At 59.1% G+C, this 16,452-nt stretch overlaps 2 protein-coding genes across 5 annotated transcripts in view; one reads left to right on the top strand and one right to left on the bottom strand.

The window, feature by feature from the left end:
- Positions 1 to 476: 476 nt before the first annotated feature.
- On the top strand, positions 477 to 9,091 carry MSTO1 (misato mitochondrial distribution and morphology regulator 1). Of its 2 annotated transcripts, none has more exons than XM_044448683.1 (14): positions 477 to 594; positions 1,565 to 1,700; positions 2,475 to 2,544; positions 3,167 to 3,242; positions 3,610 to 3,664; positions 4,119 to 4,242; positions 4,354 to 4,471; positions 5,184 to 5,315; positions 5,782 to 5,934; positions 6,230 to 6,361; positions 6,963 to 7,147; positions 7,864 to 7,968; positions 8,133 to 8,248; positions 8,770 to 9,091. In XM_044448683.1, exons 1-14 carry the CDS (start codon positions 514 to 516, stop codon positions 9,000 to 9,002), a joined length of 1,716 nt encoding a protein of 571 aa, XP_044304618.1. In that variant the 5' UTR covers positions 477 to 513; the 3' UTR covers positions 9,003 to 9,091. The 2 variants fall into 2 exon arrangements, with proteins under 2 accessions (XP_044304618.1, XP_044304617.1); XM_044448682.1 differs by having other exon boundaries at positions 8,130 to 8,248.
- A 119-nt stretch (positions 9,092 to 9,210) lies between these two features.
- Positions 9,211 to 16,452, bottom strand: part of GON4L (gon-4 like) — a 31,614-nt gene continuing 24,372 nt past the window's right edge. For all 3 annotated transcript variants that reach the window (XM_044448667.1, XM_044448666.1, XM_044448668.1), the window contains 8 exons: positions 15,619 to 15,762; positions 14,770 to 14,913; positions 14,340 to 14,459; positions 13,328 to 13,441; positions 12,538 to 12,721; positions 11,451 to 12,201; positions 10,907 to 11,009; positions 9,211 to 9,614 (listed from right to left, as the gene is read on the bottom strand). In XM_044448667.1, coding sequence (XP_044304602.1) covers positions 9,456 to 9,614; positions 10,907 to 11,009; positions 11,451 to 12,201; positions 12,538 to 12,721; positions 13,328 to 13,441; positions 14,340 to 14,459; positions 14,770 to 14,913; positions 15,619 to 15,762 — 1,719 coding nt within the window. In that variant the 3' untranslated portion in view covers positions 9,211 to 9,455. The remainder of the gene's footprint in view (positions 9,615 to 10,906; positions 11,010 to 11,450; positions 12,202 to 12,537; positions 12,722 to 13,327; positions 13,442 to 14,339; positions 14,460 to 14,769; positions 14,914 to 15,618; positions 15,763 to 16,452) is intronic.

Raw genomic sequence — 16,452 nt, 5'->3', positions numbered from 1 at the left:
TCTTTCGTGTCGCTCTGCGCAGCCATTGCAGCCTCCAAAGAGCAAGACTATCAATGCGCCGAAGCGAAGAAGGAGCCGCGTAGATCAGACGTCCCGGGTCTAGCATAGAGATGCTACGGGATAGAGCGGCCCGTTCCGTCCCCGGAAGCAGAGCGGCCTATTATGGCGTCTTTCCATTTTCACTGGAAGTTTTTTTTCCAGTGCCGCCTCTAGCCAGGTTCGCCAAGAGGGGCTCCTTTCTCTCTGGCCCCGCCCACTTCCTGGCAATCCAGCCAATGACAGTTGGACCCCCCCCCCCGAAGGCGCGCAACCTCTGGCGCGGGCGGGGCCTTGAGGGACCGAAGGCCTGGCAGAGCCAAGAAGGGCAGGGCGTCACTTAGCGCGCGCCGCCGCGTCCCGCCCCGCCCCGCGCCTGCGCACACTCTGCCTCACACCCCTCCCTCCCCGCCGCCCCCTCCCTTTCCCCCCCAACGGCCGCTGCGCTCGTCCCCTCACCCACCTTCGAGGGCCGGGATGTCGGGGGTCCGCGAGGCGGTGACGCTGCAGCTGGGCCACTACGCGGGCGGCGTCGGAGCCCACTGGTGGGGCCTGCAGGTAGACGCGGGCCGCGCTGCGTGGGGGCAGGACGGAGGGAAGGGGGAGTCGCGTGCACTCGGGAGGGGGAAGCTGGGAGCGCGAGGGAGGGGGGAGCCTTTGGATTGGGCGGCCGGCGCGAGCACGCGGAGGGGCGGGGCGCCTGCGGGGCGGGGCTTGAAGGAGCTGCCGGCACGTGCCGCGCAGCGCGGAGGGGAAGCCGCGGTGCCCGCGCACGTGGGTGGGCCGGTCGGTCGCCCGGTGGAGCCCGGCGCTTCGCGGCCCCGTGGGCAGCATCCCCCGGGCTCGCCTGCCCTCCTCCACCCCCCGCCCCACCAGCCATCCCGACCTCTGCCGCCCCGTCTGCTTTTGCACGCCCGTGTAGCACAACCGTATTTCCACAATCCTCTTTTGAACTCTACGCGTTGCTCAAAGGGCAAGGGTACACACAAGCGTATGCTTCTAGATCGGAAATGTATAAAGCAATGGGCGAAATGCGCGGACCGTGCAGGATATAAATCGCAATATAAAAAAAAAATAAGATAGGCACGAAGCTGGCACTTGCAGAATTCCCATAGGAGCAGAGGAAGGTGGCAGAGTGCTTCTTGCCACCCGCGACTGCTCTGGAGGGTCTGCATAGCCCCTGGCTCGAAGAGCTTCCTGCAAGGAGAAACCGAGTATATTGGGAAGAAAGCCTTGTGTTCTCCGTGTTGTGCTGAGTTTTTCATTTTAAAAAAGCTAATCGTCCCTTGAAGGCCACAGTCCATTCTTCCGCTCCCCAAACCCATCATCTCACTCTGCTGTGTGTGGCCTGTTTGCCTTCAGCCGCGGTGTCTCATTTCCTCCGCCGGAGAACTGTCAGTTGTATGCATGGGATTGCGGAGGGGTGTGAGGAGGAGTCCGTGTGCCCGTTACCTCCGGAGGCAACAGGGCTCGGGTGGATGCCGCTTACCGGCTCTTGGTCACGCCAGCCTTCATCCTCACTTCCCAGGAAGCCTCCTTCTGCTTCGATCCTGCGGCCGCCGAATCGGAAGAGGGGATTCACCACGATGTGCTGTTCCGCACAGGGAAGACTCTTCAGGGCCAAGAGACGTATACGCCCCGCCTCATTCTCATGGACCTCAAAGGTAGCACACCAGGAGCAGCGTCGAAAGGGTGCCGGGGCTACCCTTGCCTTCTCTCCTCCACGAGTTGCAAGTTGCAACTCTGCTCTGAGCACAGAAATCCCATAATAGCAATAGGGCCCCATGTCTTCTTGTTGCGAGTATTTAATTTCGCCCCACCCTTTGTCCAAGCAGATCAGGGATGCCTCCCTCTTAACCCTTGTAACCACCCTGCCAGGCAGGTTTAGTTGCGAAAGTGCACCTGGCCGAGGTCACCCAGAGAACTTGTAGGCCTCACAGCAGGGACTGGAACCTGCCCCCCAACACATGCACCCCCCCAGTCCAGGACTTGCAGCTTTTTACACCATCCTGGCTAGTGGACTTTATTCAGCCCTCTGTACTATGAATGCAGGAATATAATTCCCTGCCTCAGACTAGGCTCACTTCGTTTCCAGTACTTTGCATTTCGCTGAGAAAGGGCACGTACCTGGTTGATATGCAGAGGTGGGCACCTCGGTGTTCTGGGGATGTTGTGGACCACCGCTCTAGCCAGCAAGGTTTGCCCGGAACCCATTTTGGGGGAGGGTGGGGGGAACCAGGAAGCACCTGTTTCCGGGAGGAATCGTTACTTACTGCCAGCACCTCTGTTAAGCTAGTCTTTCCCCATCGTAAAAGGCGCATATGATGTTACCATGAGGTCCCCCAGTAGAAGTCCAAGGGAGCTCGGACACTTGCAAACGCCGATCCGGAGAAGTCTGGCCCAAACATCAGCGTCACGTGTGTTTTGCTTCTGTTTAGGCAGCCTGAGCTCCTTGAAGCAGGAGGGTTCCTTGTACCAGGATGAGAAAACAAATACTCTTGTAGCTTGGTGAGTGGCTTTTCTTCTTTCCTGCGCTCCCTCACACCACAGAAATATTGAGGCACAAACCAGAAGATCTGTGAAATGTTTTGGCCAATAGGTCCAGCAATCATCATAGCCTCCTGCAAGGTGGTGGGCAGAGAATGAACTCCTGACATTGCTAAGTCCACCACTACGAAATGTTTCTAGCCCAGCGGCTGCAGGAAACACCCTGCCATCTTTTGGAAGCTGTGGGAACCTTCACAATGCATTTTTCCCAGTGCGGGACCAACGTTTTAATGCCATCCGCAAAAATGTATATAAAATATGTTTGTAAAAGTGTGGAAACCTTTTGAAGTTCCCTCGTGGTATTTAATAGCAAGAGGGAGCATTTCTGTCAACTGTTGCTTATGCCTCGCTGGTACTGAAATTACCTTAGCTGTTAAATTGAGTCTAAATTTTGTGCATTGGAAAAATGTATGCCTTTTATTATATGAGTGGGCTGTGTTTTTATGAACTGTTGTGAGCTACCCGGAGAAAAGACAGTAGATAAAAGACATGAATCACTCAGCCCTCTGCACAGCTGCTTTTCGGGGGGTCGTGCCTGCAGGTTGCAAGCAGAACTGTGGGATAAAAAGGGTTAACTTTCCAGGAAGGGGAATCTGACCACACACCGAGAAGACCTGGCCCCTGGGAGGTCCGTCCTTCATGGCTTGGACAGATCGGAGGTGAGACCAGCCCTGTCCTTTTGTTCCTTGCCTTCAAGCTACAGCTGCTCAGCCTGAAACGGGCACCGTGGTGGCGGCTCACGCCTCTTGCGGATGCTCTGGTCGCTCTTCCATTTTGTGGAGCCGCTGCACTTCTTCACAAGGGGCTGCCAAATTCCAGAGCCTCGGGCAGCTGGAGAGGTGGGCCCCTTTCGAAAGGGGTTTGGGCAAATTTGCGGAAGGCGAGAGGTCTGTCAGTGGCTATTCCCGATACACCTTCTGCAGCTTGGTGCCCTGCAGATGTGCTGTGGGGATCGGTTGCCTCCTTGGAAAGTAAAGCTTCTGGCCTTGAACATCTCTCTCTGTGGGTCTTTCTCATGTATTTCAGGGCAACAGTTCTTCCAACGGTGACTTTGCTTCTAGGCCCCTTTCTGGGGGTAAAGGTACGTGTATGGCTTGCTTTGGGGCAGAACAGGGGCACTGGTGGGGCAGGTCTGTTGATGAAGCATGTTTGCAGGATTCCTTCTGGCCCATTCCCGGCGAATACCGCATTTTAGCTTGACCAGTTAGCCGCTCTCAGTATCTGTGGTTGCTTCCCAGCCACTTCCCCAAGTCCAGCTGCAGCCTGCCAAGAACTAAGGTGACGGACGGACGGCGGTTAGCCCTTTGGCGGGGCTGTTGCAAAAAAGCCAAGCAGCACCTCAGTATCGCTGCCTCCAAAGGGGAAGAGATGCTCTTTTTGGAGAATGTGGGAAGAGGCAGGCAGGGCCCCGGTGGCTCTCCCGGGAGCAGGAACCCGGAGGGCGTTCGCCTGGCCCCAGGGTCACTCTCGCCGCTGGAGAGCAGGCAGGGGACTTGACGGGGCTGGGCACCGAGCTCACGCCACTCTCTCCCTAGACCGGCCTCCTCGCCATGAGACGCAGGACCAGGCTGCGAAGGCACCGCACGTGTGGTCAGACTTCCTCCGGACACACCTGCACCCCCGGAGCATCTTGACCATCCAGCAGTACAGTCACGAGGGGTGAGGCGTGTTTCCCTGGGCGCCGTGCCGCCTTTCCCAGGGTGGGGGACAGCAGGGGTGCCCCGTCTCTCACGCACCAGAAGGGGACGTCAGAATCGTGCTGCCTTTTAGGGAATCCAACCGGCTGGAGGCTTTTGGGCAAGGGGAAAAGCTCCTGCAAGACGGCGCCTACCTGGAGGAGCTGGAGGACAGGTTGCACTTCTACGTGGAGGAATGTGACTACCTGCAGGTGAGGCTGCGGCTGGCTCCGACTGCCTTTGCTGGGCCACGGGCTCTCGATGCAGCAGGGCTCCCTCTGCGAAGGGGGAGGCAAGTGGACCCAGATGGATCCCACAGAGGCTGCCGTATCTTGAGTGCAAGATCCTGGCCTGGACCGTCACCCCCGTCCTTTCGCAGGGGTGGCATCGCCTGCCAGCCTCAGACAAGAAGGACAGAGTCTCTTGATGAAGCTATTCAGGGCACGGATAGGGATGCTCGCTGCCGTTACATCCACGTGTTGAGGCCCGGGAGGATGAATTCAGCGCTGAATGAGATGCCTCTCCGTCTGAATTCTAGGTGCCTCTGGGGCACCCTCTCTGTCTCCGAGGGGGGGCTGCCTGTCTGGGGGCCCGTGACAATGCTCCGTTCCTCTCCTCTGTCCCACCAGCCCCACTGCTGGCCCTCGAATAAGAGGACTACCCCGCTCAGCAGGGCCACTTCCACGCAGTGGGCGTTCCTGGCGACCGGCCTGGGAAGTGGCATGGCCCACGACCCATGTGCCACACCCCGAAGCCACGTGTTGCTTCCGAACGGCTGCAGAACAACGCAAAGCCTCCTGAGGCCTCTCGCTTCCGCACGGGGTCGCAGGCACCACACAGGCACCGCCTCCGCGCCGGGGAGGGAACTGTTTTTGGTTTGCTCCTGGCAGGCTGCAAACCCAGCACGTGTCTCTCCTCACACAGGGATTCCAGGTTCTCTGCGACCTGCACAACGGGTTTTCGGGCGTCGGGGCGAAGGTCACCGAGCTGCTGCGGGATGAATATGCAGGGAAGGGAGTCCTGACGTGGGGGCTGACGCCGGTGCTTGAACCCGCTGTAAGTACGAACTCTTCCCCACCCCCCGCTCTAAATGGTGCTGTGGGGGGCAGAGCCTCACTCAGAGACGGCATCGTGAGGAGGACGGAGAGCACGGGCCTCCTGGCGTGGCACAGCCTGCCTTCCGTCCCCTCACTCTTGGGGATGTCATGTCAAGCTTTCAAGATGGCCGGTTTCTGGCTTGAGCCTTCTGGATGGAGGATGGAATACAACCTGTGAGCATGTAGGGAAGGATATAAATTAACAGGGAACGGAAACAGTGGCTGTGTTGTGCCAGTGCGGCTGTCAACTCTGCGATGAAACCTCCTCCATCCTTTAACTAGCAAAGGCGTGGAACAGATCGTCCCCCCGAGTCCATTTGTACAAATCCTTTCACATTCTGAACAGAGCCGGCGCCCTCCTGATTTCCTTGCCGGCGCTTCTCTTTCGTGGGTGTGAGCTCATGGCGTTTTCTCCCGTCTTGCAGGCTCCGCAAAGGAATCTGTACCGGCTCATGAACACAGTCCTGGGGATCGTCCACCTTTCCCAGCACAGCTCGCTCTTCTGCCCCTTGTCGCTGAACGGGAGCCTAGGTCTCCGGCCAGAGCCCCCGGTGGTCCTGCCGTACCTCCAGTACAACGTGAGTGCGGCCGACCGCGTTGGGGCTGCAGGAGGAGTCTGTGTTTCAGGAATGAAGCCCTTGGCTTGGAAGGAGGGCTGGGGGGCTAGTACAGCCTGTGCTGCCCCCCCCCCCCGCTCAGTCTGGGGCCCTCCGGAGGAGCTGGGTGCAGCTCCCCACATTGGCACAAGATGGAAAATGTCAAGCGTCATCACTCCGGAACATCAGAATCCACCGAGACGCAGACATCTTGCCATCAGGAAAGGAATGCTTCCTGAGACGCAGGTGTCCTCACTTCTGTCTCCGCTTAACGCAGGCATCTCTGGACTACCACACCAGTGCCGTCCTTGCCACAGCGCTGGACACAGTCACTGCTCCCTACCGGCTACAGGCCTCGGCAGTTTCTATGGCCCACCTTGCCGAAGCCCTGAATTTCTCCGGGAGAAAGGTACCGCTCAGCTCCGCTTCGGGGGGTGTCCTTTCCCTAGCCTGTCTTTTGTTTTCTCAAAAGAAGCAGCACCAGGACTCTTAATGTTTGAGCACGAAAAGGGAACAGCATCCGTCGGGGCCAGGAGCAAGCATTAAATCGTGAGGGTTTTCCCAGGTTTCCCCAGAATGGCTCTCATTTTCGTACAGCTGTTTAACTTACATCAGTTCTCTCACCTATGTAGCATGAGTCGCTCCCTGTTGGAACAGGGTTCCACCTGGTTGGAGCTGACTTGAGGAGATCCCTGCTTGATGAGCAGAGAGCAACCCTGACTAGATGGTGCGTTGAAGGCTGGAAACGGATATTTATTTCCAAATTATTCTGCTTTCCTACTTAAAAGAACAAGCCCAAACTGGCTGGCAAATTTCAAAACATGCGTATTTTGCCCAGGCTAGATTTCTCTTCTGCAGTGTAGCCCACTTGCCTGACAGGGCCTTGGCCTGGTTTTAGCACCAAGCCATCCAGATCGTGTGAGTTAACCCTGCGGTCTGCAGAGGGTTTGCTCTCTGCCAATCCCGTGCCTGGACTTCACTTTACTCTTCTCACATCTTTCCCTCTCAAGGTAGCAGCTGCAGTGGCTTCCATGCCGTTCCCGATGGCTCAAGGACAGACCCTCCCCGACGCTTTGTGCAGCCAGCAGCCTGCCGTGCCCGGGAGCTCGCTCTCTTCGTGCGCGGCCCAAGGGCAGAGCCGCTGCTTCGCTCAGTCCGTGGTGCTGAGAGGAATCGGCAAGCGGGACCAAGTGAGGTAAGCCGGCGTGGCGAGCGTCCCGCCCCACTCGCCTGGTCTTGCCTCTTCCAGAGCGACGTGCTCTCCCGGCGCCCTAGCTAAACCATCTTTTGCGCAGCTTGTGACAGAAATTCCCAAATCGGCGGCAAGGGCTGGATCTGTTCACCCTTCAGGTGCTGCAGGCTAGAATGCTTAACGAGGGATCCGTTCTGAGGAACTGTCTCAGACTTGGGCCCTGGTGCCGGGCTCGATCGGCGAGCAGACATGCCCGGCCTTTTATTTTGCTAACTTTCTGCGGCTTGGAAACGATCGAAGAGTATCCATTCATCCATGGGAGCCGAGGCAGATTTGCCGGTTAGAGAGAAACAGGCTTAGTCTCCAAGGACGCACACACCTGCCCTTCACGGGCCTTTTGTGTTGGCTGGGTCCCTTTTCCACAAAGTCTGCTTGTGTGTTTGCTGCAACACATCTCGCTCGCTCGCTCGCTGGTGTCCCAAAGCCTCTGTCCAGCTGGACTGAGCTGTTGGTGTCTTGTTTCACCTCAGAGTACTGGAATGTTCCCTTTGCAGTTTCAGGCCACTCTGCCACATCGATCGGCTGCTGGGTGCTTTTCCCACGCCTGCGATCGGTCGCTGAGCCCCTCTGAACGCTGCTCGTGGTCTCTGCAGAGACCCTGAGAGCAAGGCCTGCATCTTGCCGGCGGCCCTCACCCTGCCTGCCTGTTTCTCCGGCAGCGATTCCCCACCAGGCACGGAACCCAAGTCGCTCCTTCACATGTGCGAGACGGGCCAGGAGGTGCTCACTCGGTTCTTGCACACCATGTCGCCCAGGACCTTCAGGTAGGTGAGACGGGAGGGGTGGGAGGGCAGGGTGGGAACGCCCCTTCTGGCCCCCCTCCCGGAAACCTGGCCGGCTTCTGCGAGAACAGCACACACGGGGTTGGATGGACTTTGGGACGGACTCTTTTGAGGGTACTAACGTGTGTCCCAATTTTGCTCAGCAGCACGTCGCACTTACTGCAGGGCCCCTGCAAGCTGCTGCCCCCGTATCCCCAGTATTTCTCTCCTCTCCTGAACAAGCACGGATGCGTCGTGGAAAAGCCTCCCCGTGCCTCAGCAAGTAAGGAGCTTGGATTCGGGACAAGACGGGCAATCGTGCCGCTCAGCACGGTGACCCGCTGGATTGCTTGTCCTTCTGATCCCACGGGGTAGAAGGGAAAAGGGAGTGTGGGGCTGTGCAGAGGATGAAACCAGTGGCAGTGGACGTGGCCTGGGCCAGGAGAGGAGATGCAAAAGCCGCTCTCTCCCCCAGGCTGGCCTGTCGATGCTCCCAGACCCAACAGGCCAATCCTTCTGAACAAAATGCAGCTGACTCATTTTCCCCTCCCGACTTCGACTGCAGTGCTGGACTGCAACTCCCATCAGCCCCCAGCTCTTGGGACAGCTCTTATCCCCTCTCCTTGCACCAAGGGACGCTCCAGCGGTGTCGTATCCCGACGGCCAAAGTGTGAGCGACACAACTTTAGATTAGGATCTCAGCTTGGCCACAAACGGATTCGCTGTGCCAGGAGAGGCCGGGCGTGGTGTTAGGGGGGGGAAATTTGGAGAGCTGCAGCTGTCTTCACTCCTCTCCCTCCACAGCTGTTGAAAGCATTCCCGTCTTCACTGCCCTCCGGTCCTCCGCTGTCCTGCACAAAGCTCTCGGCAGTTTTTACCAAGAGCTGTGTCAGGTGGACGTCCGGCGCTGGGCGAGCTTTTTCTCGGTCGGAGTCGAAATGGATGATTTCCGGGAGACTTTGGATGAGCTGAGGACGCTGGCCCAGTGTTACAAAGAGAGCGGCTCAGCAGAAGAATCCGAGGATGATACCGACTGATCGCTTTGTCGTGCCCTGAAGGCAGGAGACCTACAGCTGGCCTTTCATTCCATTTGAAAATCGCAATAAACTCGCTGACGCAGCTACAATTTCCCTGGGCTGCTGTGACACAAAAAGTGTGGCGGAGTGTCAAAAAATGCCTGATGCTCACCAGTGTGCGCAGATCCTACGGATGCAGGTAAAAAGGGGCTGCCCACCTTTCACAACAGAGGGTTAAGGGCTTTATTCCTTAAAACACAACTGCGCAATAAATATTCACCCAGAGGCAGCACCAGGGAGAATGTACACATTTCTCATCGTGAACGTATTTACACCCAGTTGTTCTATGGGGATTTCCATCCCATCTCACCTTTTCTCGGAAGGCAGCTTCCGTGTGGTGTGGACGATGCTTCAGACTCCGAGGCAACCCTCCCCAAGGAAGCCCCACTTGCCCCAGAGCGGCAGCACGCCGGCCTAGAAGCCGTGTTCCTCCCGCTCTTCCTCCGAGAGGACCGGCTCTTTGTCCGAGAGCTGGTCCGTGTTGCTGGTACTCATTCCATCTTCCTCGTCCTCTGAACTGACATTGCAGGCGGTGTGGAACAAGGCCATCAGTTCCCGGAACCGGTGGGCCACCTGAGGGAACGACAGCCCTGGTTATGGGCCTGATGGCAGAACTGGAGGGAGGGAGGGAGGGAGGGAGGGAGGGAGAGATGGGCGTGCAAGCGCGCACGTGGGCGGGAAGCCTCCTTCCTTCCGCCCGGACGGAGTGGCGGAGAAACGCGTGAGTGGAGGAGCAGGCATGCGGGCGTGGGCAGGGCTGAGGGCAGGGTGGAGAGCAGTGGAAGGGGCAGGGTCTGAATCTGACACTGAATTTAGCCTGGACCTCTCAAATTCCTTGGCCTTAGAAGAGGCATTAATTCATCGATTTATATCCTGCCTTTTTCCTGCAGAGGGCTCAAGGCAGCTTACATCTCCTCCTCCATCTTACCCCCACAACAACAGCCCTGTGAGGTAGGTTGGGCTGAGAGTCCGTGACTGGCCCAAAGTCACCCAGTTGGCTCCATGGCCGAGCGGGGACTCGAACCCGGATCGTCTGAGTCCCACTCCCACACTCTTCACCACAACACCACACCGGCTCTCAGTGCCACCACACTGGCATTTGAACCGTTTCGGAAAGGGGGGCAGCAGCAGAGAAGCTGGGCAGCCAGCAAAATACACAGTTCACTGAGCACAGACCAAATTGGGCCTGGTGCATAGGGTACTCGGGAACACGATTTTCCACCAAGCCTGCAGGCCCCCAGCCCGGCTGCAATGACTTCCAAGTTAAACCGGGGGGCTTTGCTGGGGAGAGTTTCTCCTCAGCTAAAACTGGGAGGACCAAAAAGAACAGGGGCAGCATGTAGAGAGCAGGAATTCCAAGGTATCCACCCCCCCCCATGTCTACCTTAATACATCATGGAACGAAGTGGAAGGAGAAAAAGCACTACTGGATTCCACTTCATTCCATCTCTGAATTCACTTGAAAACCAAAAAGGGAATGTGCAACTTGGTGGGGTGGGAGGAGAAAGTGAGATCTCTCTGGATACTATGAAATGGGCCCAACTCAGATTGAGAAGGGCCGTTAACAAGAAGTCCAGTTAAAAAATAAAAGAGCTCCCATTACTCCTACATTATATTTCTCCCTACTCCTCAATGCAGATTTCTTAAGGAACCGGGGCCAGTGTCTTTAGGATTTTAAATCCGGGGGAACTCTCTCTCTAGGAAATGGTTCTCCGTGGCGCAGGATCGCATTTTCAGGCTTCACAGTGTAAGTAAGTTAAGGAGGCGACTTTGAAGGTGGCAACGGTTGCGTTGTTCAACTGGGGCAGCTCAGGGAGAGGGTAGGACCCCACCCTTCGAGGATAATACCCCCCCCCAAAACTCGCCTCCTCCGGTGTCTTGTTGTGCAGCTGCTGGGAGATGGCGCTGAATGTGTCTGGATTGGCTCCTCGCTCCTGGCAGGCAGTCAGGATGACCCGGTCGGCCTCTCTGGAAGAGAAGCACCCGTCCAAGGGTCGGTCGGGAGAGGCGGGGGGCTGCTTCCCGCGAGTCACACTTCCAGAGCACTCCGGGGAAGGACCCCCGCTGGAAGTGGAGCCAGGAGCGGTGCCGCTGGCCCTAATGGCATCGTCATCTGGAGGCATGTCCGGGAAGGCCCTCCCGGGCTCCTTCACTCCTCCTCGAACACCCACTGAGACTTGCCAGCCTTTCCCCTCATCTACTCTGCCCTCCCTCCGTCGGTCCATTTTGCATCGGTTCGTTTGGCTTCGGGTGCATCAGGGAAAGGCCATCCGTGGGGAGAAACAGAGGACAGGCGGGTGGAAGCGTGAGCTTTTGTGAGGGGATGGTTCCCCCCCACGCCCGAGCACTGACACCCCCCACGGCTGCCTACGTAGGGCTGTCTTTCGAGCAGGGAAGCAGGTGGCATACCTGGTCCAGAGGACGACCTTCTCCCCCGTAGAGCTGACCTTGATGTTCTTGGCACAGACGGTGGCCTCCACCGCCCTCGGTGGCGGCTCCTCTCCCCGCGGGGGGCCCGCACGCTTCCCGCCTCCGGGCTCTGGGGAGCAGTCGCTCGCGGCCGGAGCCTCGGCCCGCGCCTTGGGATCCACAGCCAGGGCCTGCAGGCGGCACGGGCCAGAGGCCTCTGCTGGGGGCTGGGGGCCGCCGTTCCGTTCTGCCGCCTTCAGAGCGAGCTCTTTGGAGTGCGGCCCCGGCAGCTCCTTCCCTTTGGGAGCGTGGCCCACCGAGGCCGCTCCGTCCGCCTCGTCGTCCGTGAGGTGTGGCTGCGCGGGCGCCTCCGCAGAAGCAGACGGGACGGGGCAGGTCGGCAACCGGCCCTGGCTTAGAGCGGGGCTGAGTCCGGGCCCGCCTGCCCCACACTCGGCGTCCGCAGGGCCTTCGGGCAGGAGAGCGTCCCCGCTCCTCGGGCCGAGTCCCCCTCCGCTTTCCCCCACCACGAGGGAGCAAGAGCTGCTTTTGGGCCGGTGCGGTTTGGGCGGAAGGCCCCTGTGCGGCTGGGGTGTGGCGCTCTGGGGGCAGAGCCTGGGGGGCTCCGCAGGCTTCTTGGGGCAGGGGGGCACCGGCAGGGAGCAGGCCTCTGTCGCCTTGGCCGTTGGTGGGGCGCCCCCTTCCACAGGGGCTTCTTTGCCCACAGGCGGCTTTCCCTCCACGCGAGGCCCTGCGAAGGCAGAAGAGGGGAAGGGTGAGCGGAACGAGAAAGCGGCACAGCCCAGGCCCAGCGCTCTGCCAGCCCGGGGCCCCTTGAGCACTGGCCGTGTGTGGGGGTGGCCAACGTGGCCTTCCCTCCTCAACTGGGCAGCCGGAAAGCGTCTGGAAAAGCTCCCACATCAAGGAGGCAGTGCTGCTGGGGCAGAAAGGCAGGCCTGGAGAGGGGTGCGGGAGGGCTCCGTCCCCCTGGGAGGGGCGGCCAGAGTCACCCCGTGTCCCCTCGCCTCGGCTCCAGCAGCGGAGGAACCGGGATGGGCCCCGGCACAAGCTTCAGACACGGCCGCACCTGCCCCAGCGGAGTCCGCCCTCCGGGCCGTCGCTCTCGTCCTGCTCTGGGGAGCCTCGCCGTCTTCCCTGAGCTCCAGGCCTTCCTCCACACAGTCCTTCCCTTCAGGGCTCGGTTCCCGCACAGCAGCGCTGTCGGCGAGTTCATGGGCGTCTTTACTCCGGAAGGACTTCACGTCTCCAGCCTGCAGGGCAAGCGCAGGTTTGCCATAGCAGCGTCTCAGCGGGCCACCCGCTTCAGCACCTTCACGCCCAGAGAGCTGCTCGCTCGGCCACTCCCAGCGTGGGGCCGTCCAGATGTGCCGGGCTGCAGTGCCCTCAACGCCCCAGGCAGCAGGGGCAGCGTCTGGAGGGCGCCAGGCTGGGGAAGGCCGAGTAAGGTCAGCCCTGCACCCTCATGCTGACATCCCCTCCATCCACCACCCGGAACAGCGCTCCGTCCTGCCCCTTCCCCAGCAGCCAGCCTTAAATGCGAAAGAGAAGTCTCTCTGCAGGCTCGTTCGCACTTTGTCTCCACCAGCCTGGAGGCATGAAGCTGGGATAAACAGAATTTTCAAAGCAACACTGAAGCCACTCCCCTTTCGACTGAGAGCAGCCCCACCACGATGAAGGTGGCCATCCCAGAACACCCACAGGGCACAGAGCTTGGGACGGGCAGTGGCGCCTACGATCCCGATGGGTTGCTTTGCAGAGCGAAAGCTGCCTCAGCCCCCAGAACTCTTCCCCGAGGGCAGAAACACACACCTGTGCGCATGCTCTGGGGCACTCTTGCAACCCCGGCCACCACTGACCTTGCTGCTGCAGTGGCTGCAGTTTCTCCGTTTGCTCCTCTTCATCCGCAGGTCCCCGCCGCCCTCGTGGCAGAAGCAGCAGCCTTCCTTCGGCGCCTCTCCCCACTCGGGCTCCTGAAAAGGGCCCCCGTGCAGAGGTGAGCTTTCCCCACCAGGCCGACCGGGCTGCGGGCCTGCGGAGCGTCCGCCATGGGCCCAGAGCTGCCAAGCTCTATCCCCGCAGTACGACCACTCCTTGCCCCATTCAGTGGAGAAAGAGGCCGCATCGCCGCACGCCCCAAACATGGGAAGCAAGCAGGGTTTTTCCAGGCCGAGTGCGCAGGGGCCTTGCCAAGGCCGCCAGGCCAAGGGGCTTCCTGTCCGGCCCGTTTTTCCCCTCCTGCAGTAGGAAAACGCAGAAGCGAAGTCTCTCCTCGGTACCGAATCACCAGAAGGCACCCGATTCTCTTGCATGCGCCCGGCACAGCGGCTGAGTTGCATGAGAATTTGGCTCCCCTTGGCGTGATCTCCCCGTGAAACAGGCAGGCAGACACTGCTTTGCTCCAGAACCAGGCAATGGGCCTATTCTGAATCCAGAACTCCGGGATGAGGAACCCCTGGAGCCTTCCAGCTGTTTTTGTAGTATTCCAACTCTCATCAGCCCTAGCCAGCATAGCCAAGGATGGTGGGAGTCTGAGCTCCCCCCTGCCACCCATTTCTGGGGGTAGATTATACAGAGGTGGGCAGAAGGTAGCTCTCGGGGTGGTTTACCATAGATAAGGAAGGGTTTCTGACTCCCAGTGGCTTAGCCTTCCTACCCTAATTATATAACTGAAATTAGGAGGAGTGGAAGGACTAAGAATCGATTTCATGCTGGTATTCAAAGCTTGTTCACGCACCGGTTCCAGTAGAAAATAAAGCCAATCCCCAAAAGTTGACACCTGCTCAGCGGAGACGCTTAAATTTTGTTACCGCTGGGCCGGGTTTTGTGCTTGGACATTGGACGAGGCCCTCCCCTTCCTGCTAGTCTCACCTTGTCGGCATTCTGGCCCCCAAGTTCCTTCCTCCTCTTGTTCTTCGAGGCTGCATGGATTTTGGGGGGATCCTCCTCCTCCTCCACGTCTGGCAATGAGACTTCCTCAAAGCCATCAAACTGGGGAAAACACCAAGGCTTTGTCAAAGCAACAGGACTGGAGATTTTCCGACTGCAGGAGCCACTGCCACTAAAGATCGCCCATTTCACCGTCCGAAGCAAGTCGAGCTTCGTCATGCATCTAAGCCAAGAGCAACAGACCCCTGGCCCTCCAGATGTTCTCAAACTCTCATTCCCATGAGCCCCAAGAGGCATGGATGATGGGAGTTGGGAATTAAGCAACCTTTGGAGGGCCACAGGTTGGCTAAGGCTTGCAGAAGTGCACCCTATGACAGGTTTGCCCTCGGAGGGGTGGGGGAACAGCCCTCACCTCATAGTCTTTCTCCTCAGTCCAGTTGATTTCCTCGAAATCCCCCAAGCGGCTGGCCGAAGGGCGCAAGTGGTCAAAGAAGACCGAGAACTCATCCTGCAGGTGGTCGTGTCCCTTCAGCAGCTGCCACATCTGTGTTTTCAGCTAGTCAGGGGCATCCCAAATTAAGCCGGCGGCAGCAAAGAAGAAAAGAGAGCGGAGGTGAAGGGAGAGCTGCATGTGAATGACGGATTTGTCTCTTTGTTCAGCCGTGGGCGTTATGTGGGGCTGCCCCACTCTTTCCGGAGGGCCTCCTCTCCTGACAAGAATGGGCACTTTCTTTTATACATCCCTATCCATATTTGTCACCGTGTGCAAAGCTGCTTATGTGATGCTCCTCAACTGGGAGGCAGGCTGGAAGCGAGTCCATGACTGGCCCTTGAGCTCCACGGCCAGATGTGGACCGAGGCCCGGTTCTCCCCAGGCCGGCCTCGCTGTCTCTCTGATGTGCCCTTCTCGTTCCAACGGCTGGGGCAGTCCTCTTGCCGAGCGCCCGGCCCTTTCCGTGGGGTTGCCTGGCAGACGGTGCCCACGTGGCCCAAGGAAAGGGCGGGGGAAATAAGAAAGAAGCCCCCTGCCCAGGACATCATCAACAGAGGAGGCTTCAAAAGCTCAACACGGCCACTGGCTGAGACGGCCTGCAAAGGGGATGAAGCAGGGCCTCTGTGCACCGGCTCTTTGGGCCACGACCCGGCCAGCCCCTGGGGACGCTGGGCCTCCTTGGTCCTGCTGGATCCGCAGGCGGAAGGGCCTCCCCGCTCTGCACTGGGCATGGCCCTTGAGAACCCTGCAGCCGAGAGAGCGTCTCACCTCAATTATCTCCTGGGGAACACACTCAGCACAGCTCTGCAGCACCTTGATGATCTTCTGGTGGTGCGAAGGGTTTTCGGCGAAGCAGATCTCCAGCTGCCGGAGAAACTTCCGGCTCTTCTCGAAAGCCTGCTGCTCCTCAAACTGCCCAGGAAGAGAAAGAGGGAGGTGATCCAGGATGCCGCCGGCACTGACCAGCCAGCACGTTGGGCTTACGGGGAAAGGGGCGCCAGGCAGAGACTTCCCTGGTCAACAGGGGCAGGCGAGCAACCCGGGCCCTGAAGACCCATGAAGAACTCGGGATGGACCGCGCAGAAAATGGCACTGTGTGCAAGAGTCAGAACTCGCAGAACCGTGGCTTCTATTTTTGAACAAGTCTCTCGTCCTCATGACGGCAAAGATGCACCTGTGTGGGTCTGTGGCTGATGCCAGAGAGTGCAAAAAAGTCTCCAAAGCCAGAGAGGTGGGTAAATAGGGTTTTCGAGAGTTCGGCAAGCCTTCCTGCCCTTTGCTCCAACTCAATCCTCCCCGTTGCGAAGCTGCGGCCCGAGGGTGTGTGAGGCAGCCACGATGCAGAAGCGACACAGGGCAAAGCCTGATCAGAGCCTGGAGGGGGGACTGCTCTGAATCCTCGTGCAGCAACCTCTGTGCCACCGCCTCAGGTACAGCCCCTGCCACACGGGGAGTCATTACAGGGAAGCAGCCCCCACGCGGAGGCGCTGCTCACCCGCTTCTGCCCCGTTTCAGGGGCATTTCGCACCCCAAGGCTGCTGCACCCGCCACGTGGCAAACGGGGGCCGCAGATCCCGGGCGACCGTGCAGAGTGGGGGCCTG

This window comes from Varanus komodoensis, unplaced genomic scaffold, assembly GCF_004798865.1.
Source record: "Varanus komodoensis strain SLA01 unplaced genomic scaffold, ASM479886v1 scaffold55, whole genome shotgun sequence".
Lineage (NCBI taxonomy): Eukaryota > Metazoa > Chordata > Lepidosauria > Squamata > Varanidae > Varanus > Varanus komodoensis.
This window is presented reverse-complemented; position numbering and strand designations above follow the sequence as displayed.

Bases quoted from the DNA above. Each gene is read 5' to 3' on its own strand.
- MSTO1 (XM_044448682.1), top strand. From the start codon at position 514: ATGTCGGGGGTCCGCGAGGCGGTGACGCTGCAGCTGGGCCACTACGCG. The intron at 595-1,564 runs GTAGACGCGGGC...CTCACTTCCCAG, and splicing joins CCCACTGGTGGGGCCTGCAG to GAAGCCTCCTTCTGCTTCGA. The intron at 7,148-7,863 runs GTAAGCCGGCGT...TTTCTCCGGCAG, and splicing joins GGCAAGCGGGACCAAGTGAG to CGATTCCCCACCAGGCACGG.